The sequence below is a fragment of the Miniopterus schreibersii genome (genome assembly GCF_964146895.1).
Source record: "Miniopterus schreibersii genome assembly, chromosome: 12".
In the NCBI taxonomy this organism is placed as follows: Eukaryota; Metazoa; Chordata; class Mammalia; order Chiroptera; family Miniopteridae; genus Miniopterus; species Miniopterus schreibersii.
The window spans coordinates 37,345,529-37,365,915 of record NC_138112.1 but is presented as its reverse complement, the minus strand read 5'-3'; the positions used below and the strand labels follow the sequence as shown (position 1 = coordinate 37,365,915).

Here is a 20,387-nt window from a genome sequence, read left to right as displayed (position 1 = left end):
TAGTATAGTGGTTAGATAATTATATACTTTAGAAAAGTGTTCCCCTCGATATTTCCAGTACCCACCCGGCACCATACATAGTTATTACAATATTATTGTAATAATTATTTTGTAACTACCAATTTGTACTTCTTAATCCCTTCACCTTTTTCACCCAGTTCTCCAAGCTCCCTCCCCTCTGGCAACCATCAGGCTGTTCTGTCAATGAGTCTGTATCTGTTCTGTTTGTACTGTTCTTTAGATTCCACATGTAAGTGAAATATGGCATTTGTCTTTCTATGACTGACTTATTTCACTTAGCATAATACCCTCTAGATCCATCCATGCTGTTGCAAATGGTAAGATCCTTTCTTATGGCTGAATAGTATTCCATTGCATATATGTACCACCACTTTTTTATCCACTTGTCTACTGATGGACACTTGGGTTGCTTCCATATCTTGGCTATTCTAAATAACACCGCAGTGAACACTGGGATGCATATATTCTTTCAAATTAGTGTTTTGGGTTTCTTCGGATATATACCAAGAAGTGGAATCATTGGGTCATAAGGCAGTTCCATTTTTAACTTTTTTAGGACCCTCTGTACTGTTTCCATAGTGGCTGCACCAATCTGCATTCCCACCAACTGTGCACAAGGGTTCCCTTTTCTCCACATCCTTGCCAACACTTGTTTGTTGACCTGTGAAGTAATTCTAAAAGTCATTGGTCATAGGTGAAGTTATAGGATAGGTAGGGTCAAGATGACCCAGAGTTAGGGTTGCCAGATTTAGCAAATAAAAATGTGTCCCAAACGTTGCATGGGACAATTATACTAAAAACATTATTGCTTATCTGAAATTCAAATTTAACTGGGCATCCTGTATTTCATCTGGTAACTACCCAGAGACCTTTTGGGTATGTGTATTTAGAGTTTCATTTTCCCTTGGCAGAGCAGAAATAGTCTCTTCTTCATCCTGTCTGCTATGCCACAAAGCACAGAGAACACCATAAGAGTCAAAGCCAGCAGAGGTTAAAATCTCCTACATGCTTTATTGGACTTCAAAGAGTCTTATGAAATAACACAGAAAAACCCATGTGAGGGTGTTCAGGGGGTACAAGGCAGTCTGCAGCCTAGCCCCCTCCTAAGACCAGCACAGGTACCCCCACCCCAGGCCCAAAATAGGATCCCAGAGTAAAGGCATGTCAGGGAGTGAGGCAAAGGGAAAATACCTTTACAGCCATAGCAAAAACAGGTAGGAAAGAGAGTTGTCTAGAGGGTGGGAAGGGTGGGGGGAAGTGGTCACATAGCCACCTTCACCTACACCATCTTCCTTAGCCACCCCCTTCCCTAAATTGGCTGTGTCCTTTTTGAGCCTCTGGCCCAGGGTATGCAGTAACATGAAAACAGGGTCTGACGAAGGGAGTGTGTGGTGCAGGCACTTGGGAAATTCAGGAGATTTCTTTTTTTCAATTTTAAACTGTCTTTTGGTTCAAATACAACAACATCCTGCCCATCAGCTCCAGGGCCCCATTAGAGACCTGTATCATGGCTAAGGTTCCCATGGCCAGGGGAGCCAATTGTCCTGGGCATCAGGAGTACTGATGCTTGGGGAGCATTTGGGCAGCACCTCTTACAGACAAACCGTCCTGCAATGTGAGGGAGCAGGGATAAGAGAGAGACAGGTGTGGGTGAGAGAAGAGAGAAAAGGTGACTGCCTTGGAGCCCATAGCTCTGGCATCTACTCATCCTCCAACTAAGAGAAGTCTCTCCCCATCTATCCATTAGCCTTGCCCTCTTCAAAACTCTCTAGTGGCTTGTTCTCTGGGGATTGGTTTCACTCCCCCATGGGCTCCTGGAGGCCTGAGTGAGCTTCAAGCCAAGATTTCCTGTGGCCCATCACACTCCCAACAACAAACCTCAAATATTAGGCTCTAGGACCCAATTTGGGGCACATAGAACCATTGTAGGTAAGGTGGAATAGATTTGAGGCACAGGTGTCAGAAGTTACTACTCCTGTCTTCCCCCCTAGCTGCTAGGGGAAGTTGGGGAGTGGTGGGAGGGAGGAGCCTGAAAGCAGGAGACAGAAAAAAAAACAACAAGAAACCAAACCTCAAAACTGGGACAGCAGAGACAGAAGCTGGACCTCAGAGGTGGAGCTGGTAGCTGAGGGGACAGCGACTAAGACATGCACTGAAGTGGAGAAGGAGTGATAGCAGCAGCCCATGGTTGAGAGGGAGGCAGGACAGGCAGGCCATGGTGGTCAGTTAATAAATAATGTTGAAGGACCCAAGGATGAGGAGGGCAGGTTTCCACAGTGCCCAGGCCCCTGGGCCAACCCCTCCCATGCCCCACTTGGAAGGCCAGGTATCTTGGAAGGCAGGGAAGGGGAGGCAGAAGACCAGGGAAGGACAAGCTGTCCTGCCACTGCCACCCTCATCCTGCCTACTTCTTAGGTTTCTTAAACATTTTGAGGGGAAATTTCTTCCGGCCTGGGCTGGAGTCTGCCTCCTCGCCAATGGAGCCATTATCCTCCTCAGCCACCTTCTTGCCAGCCAGGTGGGGAATGCGTGTATTTCGGCTGGCCTGCAAGGCTCGGCTGTCCCCAACTGGAGATGGCGTGTCTGGGTCTGGGGAACTGGGGCTGTGAGAATGGGAAGAATCCAAAGGTGGAGAGCCACCAGGTAGGGCTGAGGGGTTCAGCTCCATCAGGCTGTGGGCCTTGTCCAGCCCATGGTTCAGCGCCAGTAGTGCCTTCTTGGCCAGGGCAGGGCTGTCAGGCAGTTTCTCCACCACAGACCCCTCAATCATCCGATGGCTGCCGTTGGAAGTCATGGCATTGAGAGCCTCATCTGCAGCACGGACCATCTGAGGAGGCTTGGGGGCCATACGCTGGCGGTCACTCATGTGGAGGGAGGACTCCGAATCTGAATGGGTCAAATCCCTGCAAGACAAGGCAAAGAGGAAGAAAGGAACACATACAGGTTGGGGGAATGGGAAAAGTTGAAGAGGAGAGAGAGAGAGCACGAAAAGGCAGAACAGGGTTTGAAAATGGGGGTAAAGAGAGGGGCAGGAGAGAGAAAAATAGGATGAACAGGCATAGTGGGAAAGAAAGAAGAATGAGAAACAGACGGAAGATGAGTAGGTCATAAGTACAGGATGACAGAGGAGGCAGGAATAGGGAATGGAGATAAATTGGAGAAGAGACAGGGAGAAGAGAATAAAATTGGGAAAGAAGAAAAGCAAAAAGAGAAGCAGGGCCAAGGGGAGAGAAAAAGAATGGGAAGAGTGATGGGGAAAGAAGACAGACAACAAGTAAAAACAAATGTCATTATACCATCATCTGTGGGGCAAAGGGCTTTCTAATGCCTGGGCCCCACCCCTGATGAATGGCCAGGCCCTAAACTAAGGCAACCACAGGCTTCAGTACCACAGGCATCATCCTCAGTAACATCTCTGCTTTCCCATAGCTGGTTAGATTTCTTAGGGTTCAACCCTACCTAACACAGAACCCACATCTTGCTCTGAGTCACCATTTTCTATGCCTTCCTCCCCCTCTTACTCCTGTCACACCCTGGGACACATCCAGTCTGGGCCAAGTCCCAAGAAACAGGGCACATGCAGTAAGTGGGCCTGGCCCAGGCTGGGGAGGAGATAGTCAGAACAGCCTTGCAAACAATCTCTCACCCACCCCAAAAGGGCCAGGATGCTGCCTCTTTCAACCCTCTCACAGGATTCAAAGGGGGTCATAGAGATGTGTTTCAGAGTTCAAACCAAAGTCGGCTGGCAGCAGGAAGGGTGGGGTCTTTTTCAAAGCTCTGCTGACAGGGAGAATGGAGGGAGGTGCAGAAAGACAGGATGTTTGGCCTTTATGGAGCAGTGGTTCAGAAGTGCTGCACACTAGAAATCATAAGGTTTGATTCAATTTCCATCTCTGCCTGAGGTTTAGACAAGTCATCTAACCTTGCAGATCCTAAATTTGGGCCAAATGAAGACAATAACAATTCAATTATCTTGCAAGACTGGAGGATCAATTATGTTGGCAAAGCACTTGGAAATGTAGAAAGTATAGTGGAAATGAAGATGAGGCGGTCAGTCTAGCTGAAAGATCCATATGTGGGCCAGTCACAAGAGGCTTCTTTGCAAGGCTGAGTTATAGGGCCATGGCACTGCACACTGGACATGCACACACAGAGGCTAGTCCAGAAAGTCGAGACCCTTTTAGGAGCTGGCAATTCCTAAGAAGGCCATGAACCAATGCTGGATGCTACCCCTCCTGCCTCTACAGGAAAAAGGTACATGTGGGCGTCCCCTACCAATCCCTTAACCTTCCTTCTGCCTTCCCAGAGGCCTGAGAACCCAGAGAAGAGGGCTAAGAGAAATGCTTAAACATCCAAGTCAGGAAGCCAAAGGGAAAGTGTCAGGAGTGGGAGAGAGGAGCACCATAGGATCTGGAAAGAAGGAAGCTTGTAGGTCAAAATTTAGGAAAGGCTCCAGGCTCCTAAAAGAGGCAAAAGTGGGAGGCGGGCTCATAGCTATTATACAGGGGTGGGCAAAAGTAGGTTTATAGATGAGAGTACATGAAACAATTTATTCTTGTATTATTTCTTAATTTCCATACAAATAACTGCAAACCTACTTTTGCCCCACCTTGTAGGTTTAATTCTCAGTAGGAAACAAGTAGGCAGCCACTCATGAATCAGTACCTTCCTAGAGATAGGGGATAGCAGAAAACAATTCCAGCTCCAACTCCCATTCTACAAATACTGTTTCAGCCACATACTCTTGTGTTTACCAATATTTGGTCTCATATTTGGTTTCATAATATCTGATGCTGTCCTCACTTCTATCTAAATGTATACCCTTGCTTCTCTAAGCCCTAAGATGATCCTCTCCATATCTTGCCTTTTCCACACACATATGAACCACCACTGAGCATGATGCCAAGGAAGTTCTGAGGAGCAACTCCACTGGGAAAGGGGCCCTCTAGGCTGAGGAGGTGAAGATCCTAGGAGCCTACCTTTCTGTGTGTGTGTGTGTGTGTTTTGGTTTTTGTTTGTTTTTAATTGATTCTAGAGAGAGAGGGAGGGAGAGAGAGAAAGAGGAGAAACATCTATATGAGAGTGAAACATCGATTGGTTGCTTCCCACATGCACCCCAACCAGAAATCAAACCTGCAACCTTCCCGTGCATGCGATGACGCTGCAACCAACCGAGCCACACCAGCCAGGAGGTAGCCTACCTTTTTAATGCCAAGGAAGAGAGGTCAAAGGGTTGGGGCCCTCTCAGATTCTTTCTTCCAGGCCCACAGCCCCATTTGGTCATGTTTCCCATCTTTCTATGCCTTCCCCATCAATTAAAAGCTAAGACTCCTAAAGCAAGAAAAGAACCTGGGAGGAAGCCTGGGTGGATATAGGAGGGACAAGGTCCAGTGAGGCAAGCTCATCTTCCGTCCCTGAATCTTTGAGACAATTCAAGCCAGGGGTGTCCCTCCCCAAAGGCTGGGCTGCCTTGAGCTCCCATCCCAAGCTACTAACCTTACTAGAGAGCCTGTTAGCCTTTAGAGACGATCCTCTGGTGCGTGGTGCAAAAGAAAATTAAGTAGTGAACAGGCCAGGTGGATGCAGGTACCTTCCCACCCACCCTCCCCGTTGGCCTCAGCTTAGGCCTTAGAGCATGAGATTCACAGCATCTCCTAGTACCCCTAAACCAACTCAGACCTCTCCATCTGTTTTGGGAGAGGCAGTCTCCCTGCCTAGGTTTTTGGATGAAAATGAGGATGAGAATGAAGATGAGCAGCTCAGCCGAGTGATAATGCTAATAAAGGCAGTTCCTTCGTGAAAGAAAAAGGAACAGCCCTCAAGGATAAGTAATCTAGAGGTTCAAGGGGCAGAGCTAGTGAGACTGGTATCCAGAATGAGGCAGGACCAACACAACTACAGGGTAAGCAGGTAGCAGCCAGGAGGCCAGACTGGGCCATGGTCACAACTTCAGAGATGAAGGTTCTTCCAGAGAAGAGGGACTTTCTGAGGGTCCCCTAAGCTTATTTCAGACAAGGTCAAGGCTACTGTCTCTGACCCTATCATCTTGAGGTATCAACCGGGCAAGTCCCTACAGCTGCCAGACCAAGCTGGGGGAGAAAGCCTTTGACCAATTCTTATACAGTTCACTTATTGAGACCTTGTGGAAGGACAAAAATATCCAACAGAGTGTCCTGGAATGAAAAACCAAGTTCTACTCTATGTTCTGCTCCTAATTGGCTGTGGGACCTGGGGAAAACTACTTAACCTTTCAGAGCCTAACTTCCTACTCTGAAATTGACTATTTTAATGCCCGCCCCCTCCACACACACACACACCGGCAACTTTTCTTGTCCAAAACCCCTAAATGTGTTTACCCTCTTCTGTTCCCTAATTCCATGAAAGGTACATCCATTCAGTCATCCAAGCTAGAAACCCAGGTGTCATCACAGATTCCTCCTCTTCCCTCACCCCTCACAGCCAGTTACCAAATTAATCCTATCAGAACACTTCGTTACCTCCCCCTAGTGGTCTACTACAATGACTTCCAAGTTCCTGTTGTCTCCTCCTCCTTTCCTTTAATATAGACCACTGACCTTATTTCTAAATGCAAATCTCAGCAATTAACTTCCTTGTAGACACTCCGTCTCCTAAAGTGTAATGGCCAAAGTCCCTACCCATTCAGAGTCCTTCATTATTCTAGCCTCATTTGCTACCCCTTCACACCAACACATATCCAATGTTCTGACCACAAGTACCAGATTCTCTTGAATCTCCATGTCTGCACATTTTGCTTCCTCAGCCTAGAATACACTTTCTCCTTTTACTGTACACAGGATATCAGCACAAATGTCATCTCTTTTATGAAGTGTTCCACCCAAGTACACATTGTTAGTCACTCCCTCCTCAACACCCCCATAGCACTTAGCAAATTGTTCTGTAATTATTTATGTACCTCTCCCAAGTCAGACTGTAATTCTTAATGGCTGGGATTATATCTTATCATCTATGAAACCTCATACCCAGCAGAGCCTAGCACAGAGTAGATATCAATAAATGTTTGTTGAAGTAAAGGAAGTGAGGCCTCCACTGAGATAACGGATATAAAAGTGCATAGTTTAGGCAAAAGTGCTATGGGACCATGAGGGAGGGGGTTAGAGTCAGCAAACCCCAAACACAGAAGGCAAGAAAGGTGTGGGGAGTTATGCTGACCTTAAGGAATCCCAGGGCTGGGGAAAAACACACTGCACACCCCTGCACTGCACACACACCCACAGCTGACCAAGCAGCAGCCAGCAGGCAGAGGCCAAAGTAAAGGCAGTAGAAAGGGAAGGAAGGGAAGAAAGAAAGAGAAGAGAGACAGCTGATACCCCAAGCTCTCTGAATGCCCAGGCATCACAGTGGTGCTGTCAGAAGTGGGTGGGTCAGAGGAGGGATCCATCTGGAGGAAATAGGAAGTGCTTTGGTGGTAATAAACAGGGTGGACATGGATGGTGGTGGTGGTGGCGGTGGTGGTGGTAGAGGAGCAGGAAGAAGCAGCAGCAGAGGCAGATGGAGAGCTGGTCCCGTGGCCTTCAGAACTGAAAGACTGTCCAGATGAAAGGCTGCGCATTCGCCTCAGAGATACCCGGCTTGTCAAGAAGTGGCCAGCCTCACCCTCTACCAACCTCTGAGATCCCAGGCCATGCTGTGGTTCCGTCAGGCGCTGCCGGACACTGCTTTGCAGGCTTGGGGCTGCAAGGAAAGTGAAGACAGTATGAGGAAGGGCCAGCCTCCTTTGGGCTGGTAGGCAAACAGGTGTGCCCACGGAGAAATGCTTGCTGGAAACCACTCTGGGCCTCTAGTGCCCAATCTGAAGAATGGGGTACCTCTTCCCCAAAACCTCCCACCAGGGGTCCTAAAAGGGGAAACTGAAGATAAGGTGCCCAGGTCAGTTTAGTGGCAATTCCAATGGAAGGAAATCTAGGGCCAACATTACTATAAAGGGATTTGACAGGGCAGTTAGTGGGAGGACACAGGCAGGACAAGGTAGGATGGGGGTTTGGGGCAAGGTTCGGGAGAGCACTAAGAACCAGCCTTTCAGAAAGCCAACCTCAGGAAATAATTCATAGTTTAGACAATTTATACACAAACATATTCATCACATCATTATTAATAATTGCATGAAAGCAAACATAAAGGTGGAACGATGGGAATGTGATAATATATCCAGATACTGGAAGACTATATACCTATTAAAAATGATATTTATGAAAAGATTTTAAACACATAGAAAAATGCCTATTAAAATGCTCAGGGAAAACAAAAAAGGATACAAAATTTTATGTAAAAGAAATACCTTGAGCTATGGAATACAAAAGACTTGAGTTTGAAACTAGGCCTTTTCACTTGCGTGACCTTGAGCAACTGACATCCCTATTTTAATGCCTAACTTATAAAATCCTGGTCGTAAGGCTTCAAGATAATGTATTTAAAGTACCTGATACAGTTCTTGGCACTCAACAAATGGTAGTGGTTATCATTATCTTGATCACACAAAAATTATTTTAAAACTTCACAAGAAGACTGAAAAAGAACCAGCTTTTGAATCAGTGCTGCAAATCAGGCTCTTCAAAGATGATGACCACCATGCCCAGTGAAGGGCTACGTGGACACCAGATAACTCAGGAGCATTCCCCTTGGTCTCCCAGCCCCAGCTGAAAACAGAATTCACACCTTTGTTTTTTCTCTTCTACCCTGAAAGACAGGCCTTCCTGCCTTCTCCCTAATAATAGGAGAAAGGGCCAGGTTACAAGGGTAGCAGAAGACTTGGAAGGGCCACCAGGGAGAGAGCAAAAATCCATGGTGATGGAGAGCTGGGGAGGCAGGGCTTCTATGGCTGGTGGCTTTCAAAGCATGAAAGCAGAATGGAAGAGGAAAAGGAAACATGGAATAGGGAGAGAGAAAGAAAGGGGAAACGGGACAAGGGAGAGACATGAAAAAGAGAAAGGGGGGAGAATCTTTCCATCCCAGCCAGCTGGAAGAAGGGCCACCAGGACATCTGTTTAACTGGGCTAAAAGAAGAAGCTTAAGCCTTCCATCACCATGGGCGTTCTCTCTCCAGCCCATGTGAGCAGGCTGAGCAGGCTGATTCTTCTCACCCCCGAACCCCTCCCTGCAGTTAGTAGGGACAGTGCTTAGGAAATTGAGGGAGCAGGCAGGGGAGTGAGGCAGGCAGGAGAAGGGGCCCATGGGATAGGAGTGTTGGTTTAGTCCCAAAAGTTGGAAAAACAAAAGCCCCAAAGGGGCTCCTCAAACCCGGGTATTTCCAGAGGGACTGATCATCCGAGCCGGCGGATGTTGAGCAGAGAGAGCGGTCACTGAACCTACGCCCCATCAGCCAGGCAGCATCTAGGGTCCAACAGCCAGGCCAAAAGGAGAAGAGAATCTGATTTACAGAGGGCTTCAGCTTGCCCACCAATGGGATAAGGGAAGGGCCAGGGGGCAAGGGGTGGGTAACTCAGAGCTAATGAAGGGCCCTCCCAACTCAGAGAACATAGGAGCCTTTATATCAAGGATCAAGCTCTGCCTGCCAGTGATCCTAACCTTGTTACCTTTGAATAAAATCCCTGAGAAGATATCAGACTAGGTAGACAAAGAGGCTTGGCCAGAGGCAATGTATCATTGAAGAAATGTATAAATAAGTCCTGTCTGGAGCTAGAATCCAGCCTGATTAAAGAATCTGGATTTCTGAAAGTAAGCCCCTTACCCAGCCCCAGCTTTTTGCCATCCCTTCTGCACCCATGGAATATGAGCCCAGAACAACAGTTTTTCTATAAGGCTCTAGTCTACTTATCTAAAATAGCCTCTGATCCAGAGAAAACCTCAACTGGGCCAGTAATGGATAAGTTCCTTCATTCACCAGAGAATTCCCACATAGTGTTGTCTCTTTCAACTGTTCTACTCAGCTGTTATCACTCACAGGAGAAGAGGGAAAGGAAAGACCCAGGACAGAGGGTGGGGAGGTCTGAGTTCAGGTGGAAAGCCAGACATGCTTGTGCAGGAGATCCCTCCTGGACAAGAATATCTTTCTGACTTGGAGGATTTAGGGTTATATCACTTTAAGGGATTGTTTCCTGGGGTCTCACAAAAAGCCAAAGAGAAAGAGACATTTCATTCATCTATATTAGCAACAAAGAATAATGAATATAAAATGGAAACAAAAGCAATAAAATAAATTAGTTAAAATGCCATTTTTATATCATAAACCACTAAGATTATTTTTATAAAGGTAGATGGGGGAGGGCAGAGGTAAATAAAGGGATTTTGAAAACACCGAAGGGAGACACACTTAATACAATAGACCCAGAAGGGCAGACAGAGCATAAAGCAAGGAAAAACCACTGAAAGGACAACTATAAAGGAATATCCTGATGCAAATTGTGCTTTATTAACCAAGGTCATGAGTTAAACTATCTTCCTTGGTATCTGTTCCATGTGCTATTTAAGCACAGCAGTGGCCAATGACTTCACAACCTGTGTGTGCATCAAAGGGTCCTTCCCTTGTCTCCACCCAAGAGATCACCTACACTGCATGGACAAGGGTGACACAATCTCTTCATCCATGTCATCCACGTCGTCAGTCATGATGAAGTGGGCAGGGTTGGGGCGCGTACTGCCCATCCAGTTGGGGTCTATGTTGAGGGCAGCCACCAGTGAATGGATGCCAGGGTTATTGACAATCTGGAAGCCACAGAGGATCTCAATCTGCTGCCAGCGATGCAGGCGCTCCCGCAGTGCTGCTGTCACTTCACTCAGAGCTTGCCTGAGAATAGATGAAAGAGAATTGCAGGCTTGTGCTGGGTGTGAGCCCCAGTAGGAATGAGGCCTTTTAGAGGAACAACTTGAGGGGTTATGTGTAAATAAGAAAAACAAATCATAAACTTAAGAGCAAGGCGGGAGCTGGATAAGGGCTGAGGCAGAAGACCAGAGCTGTTCTGCTACCAATGAAGTAGAATTGGCGTTGGAAGCCCTATATACCCTCAAACTCTGAGGATGGGATGGACATCGCCAGAGCTGAGCAGCAGGTGCTACTTACTTAGCTGTTAGTATTTTGTGATCCACATCATCCAGGGAAGAGCTGTGGGCCACATGGAAGGTGCCAAAGAGTGTGTTTCTCTTCTTTTTTATCTTCTCAGCCTGCAAAGATGAGGCCCTCAGATTAAAAAAAAGCAGGGATTAGAAGTTGGAAAAATGAGGAATGTCTTTCTGTAGGTGGGTCCCCCTCCTCCTAACACAGCTTAGGCTGCACAAGAAAAAAGAAGAGAAGGTGGGAAATGGAAAGGGGAGGGGAAAAGAGTAGGGGAAGAAAGGAAACACAGGAAACGAGAAGCAAAGGGATTCCCTGACAGTACCCGAGCACCAGGAGGATTCTGCCCCCATGACAGTCTAGGGATGGCAGAGTCTTCCCTCTGCCTGCCTCCACTTGCTGCATCTTTCCCAGAAGGCAGGTGGGATACCCCCACACCCTCATTCCCTGCTCCAGAAGCTTGAGGACATTATCAAGAGCTGTATATTAGGAAAAGAAACAGAACCCAGCACCAGGATATCTCTTTGTCCAACAGGAAGCGTAGGGAGAGGCAGAAAGGAGGAAGAAGGGCAGGTGAAAGGGAGGGAGAGGAGGAGAGAAGAGGGCAGCATGAGGGCACGTCTCACCCCCTCCTTGGCCACTAGGAGTTGCTTCTCGGCATTTTGCTTCTTGATGTTGTAGTACTGCACCTCCACCTCATGTGTCAACTGCAGCCACTTCTGAAGAGCCTCTGGAGCATACCATGAGCTGTGTGACTCTAGCTCCTTCTCAGCTTTTCTCAAGGCCTCCCGAACCTGTGCAGCCAAGAGGAGGTAAATCCATTTACTACTACCATAACCCTCTCCAATGCCTCTATATCATATTTCAGAATTCAGAGTTCTTATCTGCTATCTTATGAGCTTTATAATTCTCCCAAGAGGGAGAAAGGACAAGGATTATTCTCTGTATTTTCCATACAAGGAAGCAAGCTCAGAGAAGGAAAGAAACCTACTCAAGATCACACAGAAAGCACAGTAATCCCCCTTATCCACAGGGAATAAGTTCCAAGACCCCCAATGGATGCCTCAAACCATGGGTAGTGCCAAACCCTATATATATAATGATTTTTCCTATACTGGCATACTTTGTTTTATTGCACTTCACTTTATTGTGCTTCATAGATATTGTGTATTTAACAAATTTGAAGGCAAGACATTCCACCAGCAAAAAGATTACAACTGGCTTTACTGCAATACTTGCTTTATTGCAGTGGTCTGGAACCAAAACCACAGTATCTTCAAGGCATGCCTGTACATACATACACTTCAGAGCTTTTCTCTGGCATATCCGAATTGCCAGCATCACTACTCTTGCACTTTGGGGCCCTTAGTAAGTAAAATAAAGGTTGCTTGAACACAAGTACTGTGATGCCAGGATAGTCAATCTGATAACCAACATGGCTACTAAGTGATTATCTGCCGAGCAGCATAGATAGTGTAGATACACTGGACAAAGGGATGATTCATTCCCAGGTAGAAAGATTTCATCACACTACTAAGAATGGTATGCAATTTAAAACTTATGAATTCTTTATTTCTGGAATTTTCCATTTAATATATTTGGATTGCTGTTGATAGTGGATAACTAAAACTATAGAAAGCAAAACCTCAGGTAAGGAGGGACTACTATAGTATCAACCAGAACTCAAATTGATTTTTGGCTGCCAGATTAGATCACTCTTTTCCCACATATTAACTGCCTCTCCTGGTCATGTAGCCAATCTCAGTAATCTTCCCTGATCTCTTGAGGCACAGGTCAGATCAGTGAATAACCTTCTTTCCAAGAGTTGGAGTCTGTGCTTGGACCTCAAGACACCACAGTGTGGCAAAAAAAATCACTTGGTTGGGAATTGAGAAGTCTGGTTCTGGTCACTGGTCTATTACTCAGCTGGCTGTGTGACCCTGTGCTTCCTATAGCAGATCTCAATTCAGTGTGAGGGAAGACTTTCTGAATCTCAGGAGAGTGAGCTCTTCATCATGAGAGGTATGTCTAGAGCTCATGTCATAGAGACTTAAAAATGATTGCTATTCTAGAAAGGAATGGACCTGAATGATCTCCAGTCTTCTCTAGCCCAGAGACTTTGTCTGTGATTCTCCCACCAAGCAGGAGGATAGGCTTTGAAGCGAACTCTCTACAAAGTGAGAAGACAAGAAGCACGCTTACACCTAACATGGGCATTGCCAACAGAGGCCAAGAGGCCAAGACATGAATGGACTGGTGTGTAAGCATAAATCTCCTCACTGACTTCTCAGGAGGATCATACAATAAAGGAGACAGTCACAGAGCACTCAAGTGAGAAAGGTCTGAAAGTACATACAGATAGTACACACATTGGATTGGATGCCTTGCAATCTCACTCAGGTTACCAGTGTAAGTGATCCATAACTCCCCCATCTAGACACTGACTTTCAGCTGGTCAGAATCACAGAGAAGAGGGATTGAGAGCTATCTCACTGTGCCCAAAGTCAGCCAATGGAGCAAGTATCCCATAGCAGGCCTGAGGTCCTCTCCACAGCCTAAGACTGGGAAGGCCTTAACTAAGGACAGAACACCTTTATTCCTTAGTGAGCCAGTAAGAGGGTCAATCTTCACTTGGTTTTTGAAAAAGGAACTATAAAATGGCCCACTCCTGCCTTTGTATACCTAAAATGAAGAATGGATACCTTAGAGTCTAATATACCAAGTCTGAAATTATATGATCAAGTTTTACATTAAAAGCAGTTTAAGGACTAGGATAAGGTAAGAAGGGGACAATGGAGAGAGAAAAGAAAAAAGAAAGCAAATAGAGGCACACAAAAGGGTTGGCCTAACAGGCTCAAAAACTGTTTAGTGGGAGAAATACTTACAAAATGGGGAACAGGGAATTAGGAGATGGGAGGCAAAGAGACAGAGACACATCTTGTGCACACAAATAACAAATGCCTGAAGTAGAAGACAACAGATAAGGGCTGGGGCAAGTCAGAGTTCACTAGTCAGTCCTGCTCTTTTATTCTATGCCTGTGGTTCTCAACCTTGTCACATACTGGAATCGCCTGGGGAACTTTAATCTGGACTGTAACCTAGAGTCTGATTTCACTGAGCCAAGGTGTTGGCTTGAGCATCAAACAAATTTTAATGCTCTCTATATGATTCTAATATGCAGCAAAGTTAACAACCACCGATCTGTGTGCTTTAAAGTATTATCACCTGATTATCCACCTCCACATAGAAAGCAGTAGGTCATGGCAAAAGAATAATTCTGATCCAATACAACATCTGGAAAAAGCTGTACAAGTTATAAAAATTTTGAAAGGCAAATTATAATTATGAAAAAACTTCAAAGACAGAGCTGTAGAAGCAATAAAGACTAGGTTAGCAGTTCTCAACCTGTGATCCAGAGATCTGTGAGTACCCCCAAGACCCTTTCAGAGCATCTTTAAGGTCAAATTATTTTCCTAATAATACTAAAAATTATTTACCTTTTTCACTCCCTTTCTCTCACAACTGAACTGTGGACTTCTCCAGAGGCAACATGATGAGTGATAGCACAACAGATTAAATACAGACACTAATATAAGAACCCAGCAGCATATTAAGCCAAACATTAAAAGTACTTGAAAATTATTTTTAAAAATCACTTTTCTCATTAAATTATTTCTACATTGGAAAATATAGTCATTTTTCATAAAAATATAGTATTTGTGTTAACATGTAAGGGATTAATATACTTCTTTTAAATTAATAAATATTTTTTAATTTTTTCCCGGTTCTAATTTCTTTTTAAATTTATTTGACTTGAGAGAGACAGAGAGAAACATAGACTTGTTGTTCCACTTATTTACACATTCATTGTTTGATTCTTGTATGTGCCCTGACCAGAGATTGAACCTGCAACCTTGGCATAGCAGGATGAAACTCTAACCAACTGAGTTGCCTTGCCAGGGCCCCAGTTCTAATTTCTTACAGGGTAAATAGCAACATATTGTCCCCATGAAAATATTCTTTGAGATCCAAAATAATTTTTAGGAGTAAAAGGGTCCTGACACCAAAAAGTTTCAGGAACCACTAAATTAGATGAACTGAAAATCCAGAGAGGGAAAAGCCTAAGATGAGATGACAACTGCCATCCATTTTCTTCCCCAAAGGCATTTGACAATTCTAGGTAAGGGCTGAGAATTAGGTCTGGCCCAGGCAGAAGGACTCCACTGGGACACAGAGAAACTGGGCCTAGCTTTTGTTGATAGTATGGTACTGATACAACAAATTGGAAATTGAGGGGTCCCCAACATATATCCAGTTTTGTTGGGCATTTACTTAATCCTGGAGCTGTGCAGGAGAATAGGTAGCTAGGCCAAAGAGTGAAACAAAATCTCCCATACTTTCATAATGCTTAGGAGGCAAAATATTGCAAGAAGGAGGGGACCCGCCTCAAACACACAGTCTTCCCCTCAAGACATCTGCAAAAATTTGAACCTATGAGGAGCAGGAGGCTAAAGAGCTAAATTCAAAACCTCTAAGTGGCAGAAATGAAATCTCTCATCTTTCAGGACTGAAAGAAATCCACCAATTCTCAATAAAAAGTGAGGAAGGGACTTGCCTGAGAAACTGTGACAAATGAGTGCTAGACCAAGTCTTACTAAAACTACAACCCAGTTCCAACATAACTCAATCTCTGACTGGCTTGAGGTGATTAGGTCCTCACCCTATATACCTAATAGAATAAAGGGGAAACCCTATACCTGATGGAAGTTACATCATCTGGATCCTCTATTATGTTTTGTATACACCGTCCAGCATTTAATAAAAATGAATTACTAGACATGAGAAGAGGCAGGAAAATATTACCAATAATTAAGATAAAGAAGTTCTGTAAATGATTCAGATGTTAGAGTTACCAGACTGGGACTTAAATAAGCATGATTAAAAAGTTAAAGCAGCCCAGCCAGGCATGGCTCAGTGGTTGAGCATCAAACTAGGATCCAGGGGGAGTTGTAGATCGATTCCCCGTCAGGGCACATGCCCGGGTTGCGGGCTTAATCCCCAGTCAGGGGTGTGCAGGAGGCAGCTGATTAATGATGACTTTCTCATCATTCTTTCTCTCGCTCCCTCTCCCTTCCTCTCTCTGAAATCAATAAAGGTATATTTTTTAAAAGAAAAAATAGGAAAAGATAAAACACAATAAATGAAAACATGGAAATTTTGGAAAGGGAACCAGAATCTATAAAAGAATAAAATAGATATTCTAGAACTGAAAAATACATTATCTGAGAGGAGAATTCCACTGAATGGGTTAAATAATGCAATGTTCACAGCAGAATACAGGATTAGAGAAATCAAAGATAAATGAATAGAAAATAACCAAACCAAAGTACAGAGAGACAAAAAAACAGAACTGAGTCTAAGAGACATATGGAATACAGTTAAAAGGTCTGACATAAATACTGGATTCCCAGAAGGAGAAGAGAGAATAGAGCAGAAGCAGTATGTGAACACTAAAGAAAATGTGTATTCTGTAATTGTTAGGTAAAATGCTCTTGATGTTGTTAATAAGGTCAAAATTGAATAATCATGTTTACATATTTTATATCCTTACATTTTTGGCTGCTTATTATTGAGAGAGGTGTGTTAAAATCTCTAATTTTGATTATGAATGTCTATTATCCTTCTAGTTTTTTCAACTTTTGCTTTATATATTTTTAAATAGATGTATCCAAACCAAAGATTGTTATATAGTACTGAATTCACACACTAATCATTAAGAAATGTCTGGTTTTTGTTTCTATCTATCTCCCTCTCCTTTCCTCTCTCTGGAATCAATAAAGATATATTTTTTAAAAAAAAGCCCGGCCGGGCGTGGCTCAGCGGTTGAGCATCGGCCTGGGATCCAGGTGTTTGGGGTTCAATTCCCGGTCAGGGCACATGCCCGGGTTGTGGGCTCGATCAATGACTCTCTCATCATTGATGTTTCTATCTCTCTCTCTCTCTCCCTCTCCTTTCCTCTCTCTGGAATCAATAAAGATATATTTAGAAAAGAAATGTCTGTTTTTGTCTCTAGTAATACTTCTAGTAATACTAAAGCCTACTTTTATCTAATATTGATATAACTACCTCTGCTTTATTTTGCTTAGTGTATGTATCATGTATCTTATCTCCTCCTTTTGGTTTTAATCTTTTTGTATCCTTATATTTAAAGTGTATCTCTTATAAACAGTGTATAGGTGGGTTTTGTTTTTTACCCAGTCTGACACTCTTTGCCTTTCAATTGTATTGTTTACTGTTTATATAAACCAAGTCCCAGCACATTTGAAAAGACTGAACTCTATAGTGTATGATCTCTGACTACAGTGAAATTAAACCAGAAATCAATGAGAAAGATAACCAGAAAAGTCGCCAAGTGTTTGAAAATTAATCAACATACTTCTAAATAACCATGGGTCAAAAAAGAAACTGCAATAAAAATTAGAAAATCTTTTGAACTGAATGATAATGAAAATATGAAATATCAAAACTTGGTAAATGCAGCTAACACAGTGCTGAAATGGAAATTTATAGCTCTAAATGCATATATTAGAAAAGATTAAAAGTTTAAAATCGATGACCTAATCTTCCACCTCAAGAAACTAGAAAAATAAGAGCAAGTTTTTTTTTAAAAATTTTTTAAGTGCAAGACTTCTACACTGAAAACTACAAAATGTTGCTGTGAGAAAATTTAAAGACCTAAACAAGTGACAGGATAAACAACGCTCATAGACTAGAAGAATCATTTAATTAAAATGTAAATTTTTCCCCATGTTAATCTATATATTCAATTCCAACACAATAAAAATTCCAACAGGACATGTTTTGGAAGAGGAGGGGGATGAGAAGGAGGCAGCGGAATGACAAGCTAACATGGAAATGCAAAGGACCTAAAAGAACCAAGGCCGTTTTGAAGAAGAATAAAGCTGCAGAGTCCCAAATAAAATGGCCGATAAATTTAAGAAAAAGTGTTTAATATTATTAGTCATTGGGGAAATGAAAATTAAAATCACAATGAGATACCACTAAATCCATACCAGAATGTGTATAATTAAAATGCCTAAAAATACCAAGGTTGTAGCTCAACCAGAACTCTCACACATTGCTGGTGGCAGTATAGATTGGTACAACTACTTCAGAAAACTAGCAGTTTCTAATAAAGCTAAATATTTAGTGCCCTATTACACATCCAACAAAAATAAGTGCTATGCCCACCAAGAGACGTGTGCAAGAAGGTTCACAACAGGGTGATCACAAAAGGCAGAAAACTGCAAACAACTCAAATGTCTATCAGAGGAAAATGGATAAATAACTTACAGTATACAATGGATTATTATTCAGCAATGGAAATATACCAGCAATCACTTTATGCAATAACATAGATGACTCTTACAGACATAATGTTGAAAGAAACCAAACACAAAAGAATATATACCACATAATGCCATTTATATGAAGTTTAAAATCAGGTGAAACTAATCTGGTTTAGAGATTATAACCATAGTTCCCTTTACCGATTAAGTTTTATTTCTCACTGCCCTAACCTTCCCTGCTGGTTTTTGGACTCTGTAAATGATTGGGCCTTGCCCAGGACGAGGTGATAGGGAGTCCCACTTGGCAAGGGACAGTGGGGAATCATCCAGTGTCAGTACTTGTGGGAAACTCTGTTCTCCTAAGTGACCCCAGAGTTTTCCTTTTCAAACATTGGACAGATTTAGTCAAGGAGTTGGGGCCAGGCTGGGTTCAGTCTGTGGCTCTTGAAGGAGAGTCTTCCGGTGTTCAGAAGGAACCCCCCCCCCCGACCCCTCACCATAGTTCCCTTTAGGAAGGAATAGTGACAGTCGGCAGGGGACAGCAAAAGTGAGCCTTCTGGGGTGTTTAAAAGATCCTATATTTTGCTATCGATGGTGGTTACACAGGCATATGCACATGTAAAAAGCTTGCCAGCTGTACATTTATAATCTCTACACTCGAGTCTGTGTAAATACCTCAGTAAAAAAGGAAAAACATAACTGTTCTTACCTGTTACCCACTGTTCTTTGAAAATCACAGTGACCATTTTTTGCAACTTTTCTACTATTCTTACTGGTAAGAGTCTAGTAACTCTTAAAGATATTCTTTCACCATACTTCAAAGTCCTCACACATGAAACTTTTCAGCCAGACTTTTGGCCCCTGCCCTCTACCCGCTCCCTCAGTGTCCAAGAATTTGTCGTCTCTCCTACCTGCTCCAACTCCTCCTCAGCATATTTTTGGCGGCTCCGCTCATTCTCAGTACCCTCCCGCAGCTCCTTCAGTCTCTGGGCTTCCTGCTTGGCAAGGTTGATCTCATCACGCAGCTTCTTCTCCAGATGTACCTTCTCTACTTCCACTGTGCGGTGTTCCTCCTGGGCCTTGTGCAGCCTGGGGGGTGATGCAGGGAGCTGGAGGAGACCAGGCAAGGGGATGCCAGCCAACATGCCATGCACCATGGCATCAAAGAGGAAACTGAGGGCTCCAGCACTCAGTATATATATTCTCCCTATTACACTGACTCTGTGGCTCCGAGTTAGCTCAGTGCCAACAGAAACCACAGTCATTACCACAATTCTTACACTGGCCATCCTTTTGCCACCAGTAATAAAAGCTGTGAAGCTAGGTTCCCAGGTATCTGAATCCTTCCTCTAATGTGTCTGACATGCTGAAATTCTAACAACTACTAGGTCACAAGATATTTCACATTTGTACTCCCTGCAGATAATGGTATAGTGTATCATTACCAGCCTAGGACAGGTGTGGATAGGATGACTTCAAGAGGGGAAGTAACTATAGGTAGAACTGAAACTAGAATTCCAATCTTAATTCGAATCCCATAGTTATCCCCCTTATACCAGGATGTCTGGAAGGTTCAATATAAATGTAGAATACCCTACAAGTTCGACCAAAGATCCAGAGAAAGCCTGATGGCTGAGATATAAATGAGGTCGTGGTAGTGGGGAGATTTAAGGAAGGTGAGAAAGGAACCATTGAGCTGTACCTCTTGGACTCCTGAAGACCTGTTACCAGAAACATAGAAAAATGAAATTCATGCTAAAGGGGCTGGACAGAGTTTGGGAGAGCCCTCTGCTTCCCCAAGGCCTGAGTTCCCTTCAGTATCCTCCATGGGGGAGAAAATCTCAAGGTCATCAGTTATAATGAAAATATATATTCCTTTTCCCCACCTACACATTCCCTGTTCACTGACAAAATCTTCCATCCAACCAAGTGAGCCTCCTTCCTTCCTCCCTTCTTTCCTCCACATGTCT

At 43.9% G+C, this 20,387-nt stretch overlaps 1 protein-coding gene across 7 annotated transcripts in view; it reads right to left on the bottom strand.

Moving 5' to 3' along the window:
* Positions 1 to 1,004: 1,004 nt before the first annotated feature.
* STIM1 (stromal interaction molecule 1) overlaps positions 1,005 to 20,387 on the bottom strand; it is a 173,732-nt gene continuing 154,349 nt past the window's right edge. Inside the window, exons 7-14 of one of the 7 annotated variants that reach the window (XM_081152827.1) lie at positions 19,329 to 19,506; positions 11,695 to 11,862; positions 11,078 to 11,178; positions 10,569 to 10,804; positions 9,298 to 9,390; positions 7,668 to 7,734; positions 5,518 to 5,554; positions 2,612 to 2,924 (exon numbers count right to left, since the gene is read on the bottom strand). In XM_081152827.1, the coding sequence (XP_081008953.1) occupies positions 2,880 to 2,924; positions 5,518 to 5,554; positions 7,668 to 7,734; positions 9,298 to 9,390; positions 10,569 to 10,804; positions 11,078 to 11,178; positions 11,695 to 11,862; positions 19,329 to 19,506 (925 nt within the window). In that variant the 3' untranslated portion in view covers positions 2,612 to 2,879. Of the gene's footprint in view, positions 2,925 to 3,773; positions 3,881 to 5,517; positions 5,555 to 7,370; positions 7,735 to 9,297; positions 9,391 to 10,568; positions 10,805 to 11,077; positions 11,179 to 11,694; positions 11,863 to 19,328; positions 19,507 to 20,387 lie in introns of those variants that run through there. The other 6 variants (XM_081152823.1, XM_081152825.1, XM_081152829.1 and 3 more) reach the window with 6 other exon arrangements.